This window comes from Hyperolius riggenbachi, chromosome 5 (genome assembly GCF_040937935.1).
Source record: "Hyperolius riggenbachi isolate aHypRig1 chromosome 5, aHypRig1.pri, whole genome shotgun sequence".
Lineage (NCBI taxonomy): Eukaryota > Metazoa > Chordata > Amphibia > Anura > Hyperoliidae > Hyperolius > Hyperolius riggenbachi.
The window spans coordinates 444,616,793-444,630,509 of record NC_090650.1 but is presented as its reverse complement, the minus strand read 5'-3'; the positions used below and the strand labels follow the sequence as shown (position 1 = coordinate 444,630,509).

Sequence of the window (13,717 nt, the reverse complement as noted above, 5' to 3'; positions counted from 1 at the left end):
TCTGGGGGGACAGGAAACATTAAAGGGGAATGGTAGCAGAGATCAGCACATGCTGCAACTAGCACAGAGTAACAGCTTATACTGTACATACTGGAGGTAGCAGAGATCAGCACACACTGCAGCCAGTTTACTATCAGTGCAGGCACAGAGTAACAGCTTATACTGTACATACTGGAGGTAGCAGAGATCAGCACACACTGCAGCCAGTTTACTATCAGTGCAGGCACAGAGTAACAGCTTATACTGTACATACTGGAGGTAGCAGAGATCAGCACACACTGCAGCCAGTTTACTATCAGTACAGACACAAAGTAACAGCTTATACTCTCTACATACTGGAGGTAGCAGAGATCAGCACACACTGCAGCTAGTTTACTATCAGTACAGGCACAGAGTAACAGCTTATACTGTACATGCTCGAGGCAGCAGAGCTCAGCACACACTGCAGCTAGTTTACTATCAGTACAGGCACATAGTAACAGCTTATACTGGAGGCAGCAGAGATCAGCACATACTGTAGCTAGTTTATTATCAGTACAGGCACAGAATGACAGCTTATACTGTACATACTGGAGGTAGCAGAGAACAGCACACACAGAAGCTAGTTTACTATCAATACAGGTACAGAGTAACAGCGTATACAGTATATACTAGAGGTAGCAGAGATCAGCACACACTGCAGCTAATTTACAATCTGTACAGGCACAGAGTAACAGCTTATACTGTACATACTGGAGGCAGCAGAGATCAGCACACACTGCAGTTAGTTTACCATCAGTACAGGCACAGAGTAAGAGCTTATACTGTACATACTGGAGGCAGCAGAGATCAGCACACACTGCAGTTAGTTTACCAGCAGTACAGGCACAGAGTAACACCTTATACTGTACATACTGGAGGCAGCAGAGATCAGCACACACTGCAGTTAGTATACTATCAGTACAGGCACAGAGTAACAGCTTATACTGTACAATACTGAAGGTAGCAAAGATCAGCACACACTGCAGCTAGTGTACTGTCAGTACAGGCACAGAGTAACAGCTTATACTGTACATACTGGAGGCAGCAGAGATCAGCACACACTGCAGCTAATTTACTATCAGATACATGCACAGAGTAGCAGCTTATACTGTACATACTGGAGGTAGTAGAGGTCAGTACACTCTACAGCTAGGTTACTATCAGTACAGGCACAAAGTACAGCTTATACTGTACATACTGGAGGTAGCAGAGATCAGCACACACTGCAGCTAGTTTACTATCAGTAAAGGCATAGAGTAATAACTTATATATTAGAGTTTACCATTACGTATACTGTTTCAATCTGTGTTGCAATTTTGAGCACAAAATAGAAAGCAGCACCTGATTGTCTCTAGAAACTATAAATACAACAAAGCAATCCGGAGACCTTTAGTTTACTCTGCTATGAAGAAGAAGGCGGAGTCACAGAACAGGAGCATCATTCATGCATTTTTAGCACCCAAAAAAATTTGTAAGAATGCATATTGCCTTAATGAGTCCAATTAAATAGGTTCTGACCTGCGATCCGTATAACCGCTCTCTCTGCCGCGTCCAGCACGGTGCCGCTACCGGAGGTGGACGAAGACCTCTTGACACGTTGGTTCTTGGATAAGTTCCAGGGCAATGTGTCCCCCGGGGTGGGAGACCCACTGCTTGCGCTGGAACTATCCTCAGCCATCCTGGACCGGTCCTTCCTGTCCAACGACATCACTTCCTGCCAAAAGAACACTGACATGAGTACCACTCCTGAACAGAACCCAGCATGGGTCATAGATGTACTGCAACTGATATACGTACCCCTGTCTGCAGGCATGGAGAAAATGAATACTGTGAACTAACTGCTATATTTATATCAATATTTTGAGTAGATGCTTTTTAACAGTTAAAAAAAGACATTGGTTTTATTAATTTTTTGTCTGCAGTGTTTTGGCATTTCATGTTTTTAATATTAAAACTTTTCAAGAACAGTGATAGAAAATTATTTTGCTTTCTTCTATCAATGGGTCCCTTTCCGTGCCATGATGTGCATAATGCATAAAGCACAATAGAAACTTGTATCCATACTTTCTATTGCGCATATATTTGTGACTTTTGCAAAGATGACATTATTTGTGGACAAAAGCAAGTCCCTGCAGCTCATAGAACAGCACCGCTAGAAACAATCATTTTATGGACATAGTACATAGTCACATTTATTTGTAGTTGTTTTTGGTGAAAAATTAAGCTGTTCCGTAGTTATTCAGAGCTGTTCAGATTATGAAATTTGCAGAACCAAACTGCAGTTGATGAGATGAAACAAACACATTGTATACCATAATTCTTGAGCTCAAGAAATATACAGTTCAGTTCTGGGTCAGCGGCAGCGATCTGACAGCTTCTGCATTGTAAAAAAAACCTGTAAACCCTCTCAGTAACTTATTCAATTGTTTTCATTTGCATAATAGTTCCAGTTTAGGAGTGAATGATAAAATGTGGTGAGGTTACCAATTGGTTTATTGCAATTCTAAATGTAATTTTGCCTTCTTAAACAGAAAGTATTTGCAATAATTCAGCTTTAAGTGAGCAAATGTGGCTTCCCACAATGCACCACTACTGAATATGCAAATCATCTGTCTGCCCCTGAAGCCCCAGGCACACATCCAGAACCACTGGTGTATAGTGACATATAGGTTATACATGTTACAGAGCCACGTCAACCCAACATGCAGACAGCCTGTTTCAGACTGTTGGTCCTCATCAGTGCATGGTATGGATTTATACATGGGATAGGGCTTGAACCAGTACGAAGGAATACCCGGACATCATCATCAGGGGTTGAAATACGACAGGATTAGCTGCATGCTTGTTTCAGGTGTAGACACTACTGCAGTCAAATAGATCAGTAGGACAGTCAGGCAACTGGTATTGTTTAAAAGGAAATAAATATGTCAGCCTCCATATACCTCTCACTACAGTTGTCCTTTAACTCTCCAGCATCTTCTGAATGCAGATACGTCAGTTTAGGTTAGACAGATCGTTCAGTTCTTCTCTCTGCACAGTCACGTGAGCAGGCAGTACACAAACACACAGTCCGGTACCTCGGCTGGTGTCACATGCCCCAGTTCCTGTCACCGTTACATTAATCAGTCCCACACTTCCTCCTAACTGACTGTGCGGCCATCTGCTGCTGCTGTACACACACCGGAGTCATTGTACACGTCACAGATCATGGCAGGCCGACGCCGATCTGATGTATAAACCACCAGCGGGGAGAGCTGGACCCTGAAATCAGTCGCTCCGCAAGGTAATCAGCACAATGTCCTCAGCGCTGCAGCATGCATATATACAAAACTAAAAGATCTTTAATAATAAACTAAAATACAGTCTACTGTGTGATCCTCAACAACATTATTTGTATCAGGAAGGAACTATAATCCACCAAACTATCAACAAGTTTCCAGAAATCTATCCCAAGTCAGAATCCCTCTCCTGCAACAAACTGTTATAATATTCCTACTATGATTATAAAATGCATTGCACAGATATCGATGCATATGCACACCTGCCTTACATACACACACTGGTGCACATGCAATATTCAGGCTTGCACACATATACACACACATACAGATACACATACATGATACAGGCATGCACACGCATTATAGATGCATGCATACACATATACACACACATGCATGGTACATGCATGCACACACATACATGCATGGTACAGGCATGCACACATATATACACACATGCATTATACAGGCATGCAAACACATACACACACACACACACATGCATGCATGATACATGCATGCACACATACAGTATACACACAAACATGCATGATACAGGCATGCACGCACACACACACACACATGATACAGGCATGCACACACATGCATGATACAGGCATGCACACACATACACACACACATGCATGCATGATACAGGCATGTAAACACACATACATTATACATGCATGCACACATACAGTATACACACAAACATGCATGATACAGGCATGCACACACATACACATGCATGATACAGGCATGCACACATACAGTATACACACACACATGCATGATACAGGCATGCACACATACAGTATACACACACACATGCATAATACAGGCATGCACACATACAGTATACACACACACATCCTGCATGATACAGGCATGCACACATACAGTATACACACACATGCATTATACAAGCATGCACAAATATACACACACATACACACGTATACAATTTACACTCCTGCACCCACAGACACACACCTCCGCCTCCAGCACGTACACAGTTAAATACACTGCAGGCTCCGCCTTACCTGTCACAATACGTCTGTGTCCCCTCCCACAGGCTGCTGTTGACTCCTCCTCTCCTTCTTACATCTGCCAGAAGCCTCACTGGCAGCAGCTGTCTGCAGCACTGAGAGGAAGAGGAAGTCATCCTGAGATTACTGCTCTGCCAGCCTACTTCTGCTGTCTGCTCCCTCCTCCCTCCTGCTGGGCTTCTGCACACTACCCACACTGCAGCAACTTCACAGGGTGCAAGCACATCATCACCACTAGGTGGTGCACAAGACACATGCCCAGATGGCCTATGCCTGGACACTGTTCTACAGCATATTATGCAGGGCTGATTAATACATGGGAGGGGTTTAGCAACTTGAGTGAATAATAACAAGACCATGACACCGGCTTGGAGGAGTACCCTGACCAAAAGAGCTTTTACAATCCTATATAGATGGTGAACTTTGTCTAAAAGAGCCCCAACCTCCTGACTGTTAAAGCCCACCTGAAGTGAGAGGGATAAGCAGGCTGCCATATGCATTTCATTTTAAACAATAAAAGTAGCCTGGCAAGTACTGCTGATCTCTCTGGCTGCAGTAGTGTCTGAATCACACCAGAAACAAGCATGCAGCTAATCCAGTCACACCTCAGTCAGAGCACCTGATCTGCTGCATGCTTGTTCAGGGGCTATGGCTAGAAGTAATAGGAGGAAGAGGATGAGCAGGACAGCCAGGAAATGTGCATTGTTTAAAAGGAAATAAATATGGCTCTCTGAATAGGTGCATGTCAGTGAGGCAGAGACCGGGCTCTATGAGAAGGTGCAGGTGGGTGGGGCATACACTGGGCTCTCTGAGAAGGTGCAGGTGGGTGGGGCATAGACCGGGCTCTATAAGAAGGTGCAGGTGGGAGGGGCACAGACCGGGCTGCTGAGAAGGTGCAGGTGGGTGGGGCATAGACTGGGCTCTCTGAGAAGGTGCAGGTGGGTGTGGCACAGACTGGGCTCTCTGAGAAGGTGCAGGTGGGTGGGGCACAGACTGGGCTCTCTGAGAAGGTGCAGGTGGGAGGGGCATAGACCGGGCTCTCTGAGAAGGTGCAGGTGGGTGGGGCATAGACTGGGCTCTATGAGAAGGTGCAGGTGGGTGGGGCATAGACTGGGCTCTATGAGAAGATGCAGGTGGGTGGGGCATAGACCGGGCTCTCTGAGAAGGTGCAGGTGGGTGGGGCACAGACTGGGTTCTCTGAGAAGGTGCAGGTGGGTGGAGCACAGACCGGGCTCTCTGAGAAGGTGCAGGTGGGTGGGGCACAGACCGGGCTCTCTGAGAAAGTGCAGGTGGGTGGGGCACAGACCGGGCTCTCTGAGAAGGTGCAGGTGGGTGGGGCACAGACCGGGCTCTCTGAGAAAGTGCAGGTGGGTGGGGCATAGACCGGGCTCTCTGAGAAGGTGCAGGTGGGTGAGGCACAGACCGGGCTCTCTGAGAAGGTGCAGGTGGGTGGAGCACAGACTGGGCTCTCTGAGAAGGTGCAGGTGGGTGGGGCACAGACTGGGCTCTCTGAGAAGGTGCAGGTGGGTGGGGCACAGACTGGGCTCTCTGAGAAGGTGCAGGTGGGAGGGGCATAGACCGGGCTCTCTGAGAAGGTGCAGGTGGGTGGGGCATAGACTGGGCTCTATGAGAAGGTGCAGGTGGGTGGGGCATAGACTGGGCTCTATGAGAAGATGCAGGTGGGTGGGGCATAGACCGGGCTCTCTGAGAAGGTGCAGGTGGGTGGGGCACAGACTGGGTTCTCTGAGAAGGTGCAGGTGGGTGGAGCACAGACCGGGCTCTCTGAGAAGGTGCAGGTGGGTGGGGCACCTACCGGGCTCTCTGAGAAAGTGCAGGTGGGTGGGGCATAGACCGGGCTCTCTGAGAAGGTGCAGGTGGGTGGGGCACAGACCGGGCTCTCTGAGAAGGTGCAGGTGGGTGGGGCACAGACCGGGCTCTCTGAGAAGGTGCAGGTGGGTGAGGCACAGACCGGGCTCTCTGAGAAGGTGCATGTCGGTGAGGCAGAGACCTGGCTCTCTGAGAAGGTGCAGGTGGGTGGGGCATATACCGGGCTCTATGAGAAGGTGCAGGTGGGAGGGGCACAGACCGGGCTGCTGAGAAGGTGCAGGTGGGTGGGGCATAGACTGGGCTCTCTGAGAAGGTGCAGGTGGGTGGGGCACAGACTGGGCTCTCTGAGAAGGTGCAGGTGGGTGGGGCACAGACTGGGCTCTCTGAGAAGGTGCAGGTGGGAGGGGCATAGACCGGGCTCTCTGAGAAGGTGCAGGTGGGTGGGGCATAGACTGGGCTCTATGAGAAGGTGCAGGTGGGTGGGGCATAGACTGGGCTCTATGAGAAGATGCAGGTGGGTGGGGCATAGACCGGGCTCTCTGAGAAGGTGCAGGTGGGTGGGGCACAGACTGGGTTCTCTGAGAAGGTGCAGGTGGGTGGAGCACAGACCGGGCTCTCTGAGAAGGTGCAGGTGGGTGGGGCACAGACCGGGCTCTCTGAGAAAGTGCAGGTGGGTGGGGCATAGACCGGGCTCTCTGAGAAGGTGCAGGTGGGTGAGGCACAGACCGGGCTGTCTGAGAAGGTGCAGGTGGGTGGAGCACAGACCGGGCTCTCTGAGAAGGTGCAGGTGGGTGAGGCACAGACCGGGCTCTCTGAGAAGGTGCAGGTGGGTGGGGCACAGACCGGGCTCTCTGAGAAGGTGCAGGTGGGTGAGGCACAGACCGGGCTCTCTGAGAAGGTGCAGGTGGGTGAGGCACAGACCGGGCTCTCTGAGAAGGTGCAGGTGGGTGGGGCATAGACTGGGCTCTATGAGAAGATGCAGGTGGGTGGGGCACAGACCGGGCTCTCTGAGAAGGTGAAGGTGGGTGGGGCACAGACCGGGCTGCTGAGAGTGTGGGCAAGCAGAACCTGCCGGTAAAGGAACTCCTGACCACATAGTGTCATTTGTTTTACATGACGGAGCTTATATACATAAATGCGATCCCCGCCATTGACGGCTGTAACATATTACTGCCCTGAACTTCAAGGGAATGAGGGCGGCCAGTGATTCCATTAACCCCTATTATCCCAGCCGAGCTGGGGGTTGTCCAAAACTCTCTATCATCACTGTTGTGTCCGTGATTTCTCCCCCACTCCACCCCCTGCTCCGTCCGTACACGTAGCGTGCGTCACCGGCGGTGATATTACCTGACCTGATGAGCACAGGTGACAGTGTGTGACCGACTGTAAACCTGCAGTCTCCGTGGCAACACAGATCACCGGCTGTGATATTACCTGACCTGATGAGTGAAGGTGACAGCGAGCGACAGACTGTGGTCTCCGTGGCAACACAAACTGTGTTCATCATTAAATTGAATAAATGTTAATGTCAGGAGAGCTCAGTACAATAAGAATAAAGCACATTACTGTCTACCTGTCACCTTCCTGATAGATGCTTAGCAATAAGACATGCTGGAACTAAAGGACGCCATGTTTCCATGCCTCCCGCCAGCACTGTACAGGCCGCTCCCCCAGGCTGGCTTCACCCGTGGGAATATTGCCTCCCATGAAGCGGGAATCATCTGAGGATCATCCTCCACACGCCTCTGTTAGAGGAATACAGCAGTAGAGATGGCCCGAACGGTTCGCCAGAGAACTTGTTCGCACGAACTTAGCTGGTTCGAGTTCACGGTGAACCGCGAACCCTTAGCGAGTTCGACCCGCCCTCTATACTACATCATTGGGCTTAACTTTGACCCTCTACATCACAGTCAGCAGACACATGGCAGCCAATCAGGCTGCACTCCCTCCTGGACACCCCTCCCCCTTATAAAAGGCAGCAGCGTCGGCCATGTTCTCACTCTGTGTGCTGCTGATTTTAGTGAGACAAGGGAGAGACATTGGAGAGATAGGGAAAGCGATAGTTAGGTCTGTTAGCTTGCTCCTTGCTGATATTTGATGATGAAAAGAACCCCAAAACAGCTCTTTTGAGAGCTAATGTTCTTCTGATTAGTGTTGGGCGAACATCTAGATGTTCGGGTTCGGGCCGAACAGGCCGAACATGGCCGCGATGTTCGGGTGTTCGACCCGAACTCCGAACATAATGGAAGTCAATGGGGACCCGAACTTTTGTGGTTTGTAAAGCCTCCTTACATGCTACATACCCCAAATTTACAGGGTATGTGCACCTTGGGAGTGGGTACAAGAGGAAAAAAAAATTAGCAAAAAGAGCTTATAGTTTTTGAGAAAATCGATTTTAAAGTTTCAAAGGGAAAACTGTCTTTTAAATGCGGGAAATGTCTGTTTTCTTTGCACAGGTAACATGTTTTTTGTCGGCATGCAGTCATAAATGTAATACATATAAGAGGTTCCAGGAAAAGGGACCGGTAACGCTAACCCAGCAGCAGCACACGTGATGGAACAGGAGGAGGGTGGCGCAGGAGGAGAAGAAGGCCACGCTTTGTGAGACACAACAACCCCGGCCTTGCATGAGGGCAAGAAGCGTGCGGATAGCAGGCTTTGTACCGCCATGCAGTCATAAATGTAATAAAGATAAGTGGTTCAATAAACAGGGACCACGCGGCAACGCTAACCCAGCAGCAGCAGACGTGATGGAACAGGAGGAGGCGCAGGAGGAGAAGGCCACGCTTTGTGAGACACAACAACCCAGGCCTTGCATGAGGGCAAGAAGCGTGCGGATAGCATGCTTTGTACCGCCATGCAGTCATAAATGTAATAAAGATAAGTGGTTCAATAAACAGGGACCACGCGGCAACGCTAACCCAGCAGCAGCAGACGTGATGGAACAGGAGCAGGCGCAGGAGGAGAAGGCCACGCTTTGTGAGACACAACAACCCAGGCCTTGCATGTGGACAAAAAGCGTGCGGATATAGCAGCAATGCTTTTTGCCGCCATGCAGTCATAAATGTAATACAGATGAGAGGTTCAATAAACAGGGCCCGGAAACGCAACACCATCCCAGATGTTCATTGGTCATGTTACTTGGTTGGGGTCCTGGAGTGTTGCGTAGTCATTTCCAATCCAGGATTGATTCATTTTAATTTGAGTCAGACGGTCTGCATTTTCTGTAGAGAGGCGGATACGCCGATCTGTGACGATGCCTCCGGCAGCACTGAAACAGCGTTCCGACATAACGCTGGCTGCCGGGCAAGCCAGCACCTCTATTGCGTACATTGCCAGTTCGTGCCAGGTGTCTAGCTTCGATACCCAATAGTTGAAGGGTGCAGATGGATGGTTCGACACAGCTACGCCATCTGACATGTAGTCCTTGACCATCTTCTCCAGGCGATCGGTGTTGGAGGTGGATCTGCACGCTTGCTGTTCAGTGGGCTGCGGCTGCATGGGTGTCAGAAAATTTTCCCACTCCAAGGACACTGCCGATACCATTCCCTTTTGGGTACTAGCTGCGGCTTGCGTTGTTTGCTGCCCTCCTGGTCGTCCTGGGTTTGCGGAAGTCAGTCTGTCTGCGTACAACTGGCTAGAGGAGGGGGAGGATGTCAATCTCCTCTCTAAAGTCTCCACAAGGGCCTGCTGGTATTCTTCCATTTTGACCTGTCTGACTCTTTCTTCAAGCAGTTTTGGAACATTGTGTTTGTACCGTGGATCCAGAAGGGTATAAACCCAGTAATTGGTGTTGTCCAGAATGCGCACAATGTGTGGGTCACGTTCAATGCATTCTAGCATGAATTGAGCCATGTGTGCCAGAGTCCTACCAGAATCCTCATCATCCTCTTGTGAGCGTTGTGATAGTTGTTGTGATGCATCATAGTCGTCACCTTCCTCCTGGTCTGCTTCTGCTGACCATTCGCGTTGAATTGTGGAAGTCCAACGTGCACCGCTCTGGCCCTCGTCAGTGGTGGCATGAAATTCCTGCTCCAACTCCAGCTGTTCCTCCTCCTCTTCTTCGTCATAGCTGCTGGGGCCAGCGTTCCCTGAGGCGGATGGCCTGATGTTGGTACCATCACGCTGATCGTTTTCTCCTTCAGATTCCCCCAGTTGCATCATGACAGCTGTTTCCTTGATTTTTAACATCGACCTCTTCAGTAAACACAGCAGTGGTATGGTAATGCTGACTGAAGAGTTGTCACTGCTCACAAGCAACGTGGATTGCTCAAAATTTTGGAGGACTTGGCAGAGGTCCAACATGTTGGCCCAATCGGATCCACAGAAGCTTGGCAGCTGGCCGGATGCGCCTCGGTACTGCGCCGTCATGTACTGGACCACTGCACTCTTCTGCTCGCAAAAGCGGGCTAGCATGTGCAGCGTAGAATTCCAGCGCGTAGGGACATCACACAGCAAGCGATGGTGGGGGAGATTGAAGCGCTCCTGCATCTTGGCGAGTGCCCCCGAAGCAGTACTGGAATTTCTACAATGTTTGGACACTCGACGCACCTTCAACAGCAGATCGGGCACGCCTGGGTATGTCCTCAGGAACCGCTGAACTACTAGGTTCATCACGTGCGCCAGGCAAGGGATGTGTGTCAGCTTAGCCAACCTTAAAGCGCGAATGAGATTACTCCCATTATCACACACAACCATGCCCGGTTTCAGGTCCAGCGGTGCCAGCCACAAATCCGTCTGTTCCTTTATTCCCCTCCAAATTTCCTCCCCTGTGTGCTGCTTATCCCCAAGGCAGATTAGCTTCAGCAACGCTTGCTGACGCATGCCAACAGCTGTGCTGCACTGCTTCCACGATCCTACTGCTGCTGGGTTAGCGTTTCCGGATGAGGTACAGCTTTGAGATGCGTTGGAGGAGAAGGAGTCAGAGAGGTAGGTGCTGCTGTTATCCAGTGGGAGGGACGGCGGTGCAGCTGTTTGTGGCGTGGGCAACACCCGTGCCGTAGCAGGTGAGGAATCGCTGCCAGGCTCCACAAGGTTCACCCAGTGCGCGGTAAGGGAGATGTATCGACCCTGGCCGAACGCACTCGTCCAGGTGTCAGTGGTGAGGTGAACCTTGCAGGCAACGGCATTCTTCAAGCTTCGGGTTATTTTGCTGACCACGTGCTCATGCAACTCAGGCACTGCAGAGCGTGCAAAGTGGTAGCGGCTGGGAACCACGTAACGTGGGATGGCCACTGACATCATGCCCTTGAAGCTGTTTGTCTCCACCAATCGATATGGCAGCATTTCGCAGGCCAGAAGCTTGGCTATGCTGGCTGTTACTGCCACGGCCCGGGGGTCATTTGCTGGCAATTTCCTCTTGCGCTCAAACATCTCCGACACAGACAACTGAACCGTAGCGCTGCACACGGAAGGGCTGTTGGTTGTTGTGTTTGATGAACACTGGGAGACCTCAAGAGCACTACTCCGGAAAGTGACAGTGTCAGCGTCGTCTGATGTTTGTGAATGTTGTGAACCACGCAATGGCTGGGCTACTGCTGCTGCTGAGGCGGGTCTGGTGGTGAGTCTGGTGAACCCAAGGGAGGCAGTGTTGTTTCTGGTACCCTGTTCTGACGCGTTTTCCCAAAGAGTGGGATGTTTGGATAGCATGTGACGGCTCATGCTGGTGGTGGAGAGGTTGTTAATATTTTTTCCCCTGCTCAGGCGGGTCTTGCACACCTTGCAAATCGCCATGGTAACATCCTCAGTGCAGTCTTCAAAGAAAGCCCAGACTTTGGAGCACCTGCCTCCTTGCTGGCGATTTCTGTTTGCTCCTCTTTTGCCTCTCACTTGAACTTCCACGCTTGTGGTGCCTGAAATTGCGCGCCGCCTACCTTGTGGCACAAGGCGAACTCGTGCAGCAGTGTGTTCTTCAACAGACTCATCTGTGCTGCTGCTACGACGGCGATGTTCTCGTTCACAAACAAAATCTGGGTCTCTGTCCACATTGTCCATACCCTCCTCTTCCATCTCCTCAAACTCGTCATATGTCATTGTGGGCCACCGCCGTGGAGTAGAGCTCCCCACAACAACCTCTGCGCAGCACACTCCAACGTCGTCTTCCAGATCTTGTCGGCCGACCTCCTGCAATTGCAACCCCTCCTGCCCAAATTGCTCTGGGATTTGGGTTTCCGAGTCCTCTTCGGACTCGCCTTGTATTTCAGTGCGCGGTGCATTTCCCACAGTTAACGGTTGTGAATCCAGGCACAACATTTCTGGCTGTTCCTCCATTGACCTTTGAAAGGTGGAAGTTTGTTGGGCTGGGAATAGCTCCTGCGAATACCCCATTGTGTCCTGAGGTAATTCATCGGACTGGTTATCTGGCAGTTGTGTGCGTGGTGTCGCTGCCGGTTGTGTCAGCTTTGTGCCCACTGGCTCCTTGTAACTGGCTGAGGACTCGGACCTCGTGCGTGATGTGCTGGTGCTGCTTAACCCACTGCTGGACGCTTGAGAGGTCATCCAAGTAATTATCTGGTCCTGTTCTTTTGGATTTGTGAGGGTTGTTGTCCTGGACAACATGGGCGGTATTGAGTGGGTTTTCTTGGGTGCTCCCCTGTGGCCTGTACGTGAACCGTCAGGGGAAACACCTCTTCCCTTGCCCCTCCCTCTTTCACCGGATTTCTTCCTCATTTCACTTATCCTTACAGTACACGCTGACTGGCAGCAGTACAGTGGCAGTACAGAAATGCTATACAGTACCACTATTCCCAGCAGCGACACAGAGCACAATGCTATACAGTGACGGGTGAGCGGTGTACCACTATTCCCAGCAGCGACACAGAGCACAATGCTATACAGTGACGGGTGAGCGGTGTACCACTATTCCCAGCAGACACAGAACAGTACACAGAATGCTATATAGTGTGGCTGAACGAGCGGTGTACCACTATTCCCAGCAGACACAGAACAGTACACAGAATGCTATATAGTGTGGCTGAACGAGCGGTGTACTACTGTTCCCAGCAGACACAGAACAGTACACAGAATGCTATATAGTGTGGCTGAACGAGCGGTGTACCACTATTCCCAGCAGACACAGAACAGTACACAGAATGCTATATAGTGTGGCTGAACGAGCGGTGTACTACTGTTCCCAGCAGACACAGAACAGTACACAGAATGCTATATAGTGTGGCTGAACGAGCGGTGTACCACTGTTCCCAGCAGACACAGAACAGTACACAGAATGCTATATAGTGTGGCTGAACGAGCGGTGTACTACTGTTCCCAGCAGACACAGAACAGTACACAGAATGCTATATAGTGTGGCTGAACGAGCGGTGTACCACTATTCCCAGCAGACACAGAACAGTACACAGAATGCTATATAGTGTGGCTGAACGAGCGGTGTACCACTATTCCCAGCAGACACAGAACAGTACACAGAATGCTATATAGTGTGGCTGAACGAGCGGTGTACTACTGTTCCCAGCAGACACAGAACAGTACACAGAATGCTATATAGTGTGGCTGAACGAGCGGTGTACCACTATTCCCAGC

At 50.3% G+C, this 13,717-nt stretch overlaps 1 protein-coding gene across 3 annotated transcripts in view; it reads right to left on the bottom strand.

The window, feature by feature from the left end:
• PLEC (plectin) overlaps nt 1–13,717 on the bottom strand; it is a 367,871-nt gene that overhangs the window by 317,577 nt on the left and 36,577 nt on the right. For all 3 annotated transcript variants that reach the window (XM_068238141.1, XM_068238140.1, XM_068238142.1), the window contains exon 2: nt 1,540–1,735. In XM_068238141.1, the coding sequence (XP_068094242.1) occupies nt 1,540–1,735 (196 nt within the window). The remainder of the gene's footprint in view (nt 1–1,539; nt 1,736–13,717) is intronic.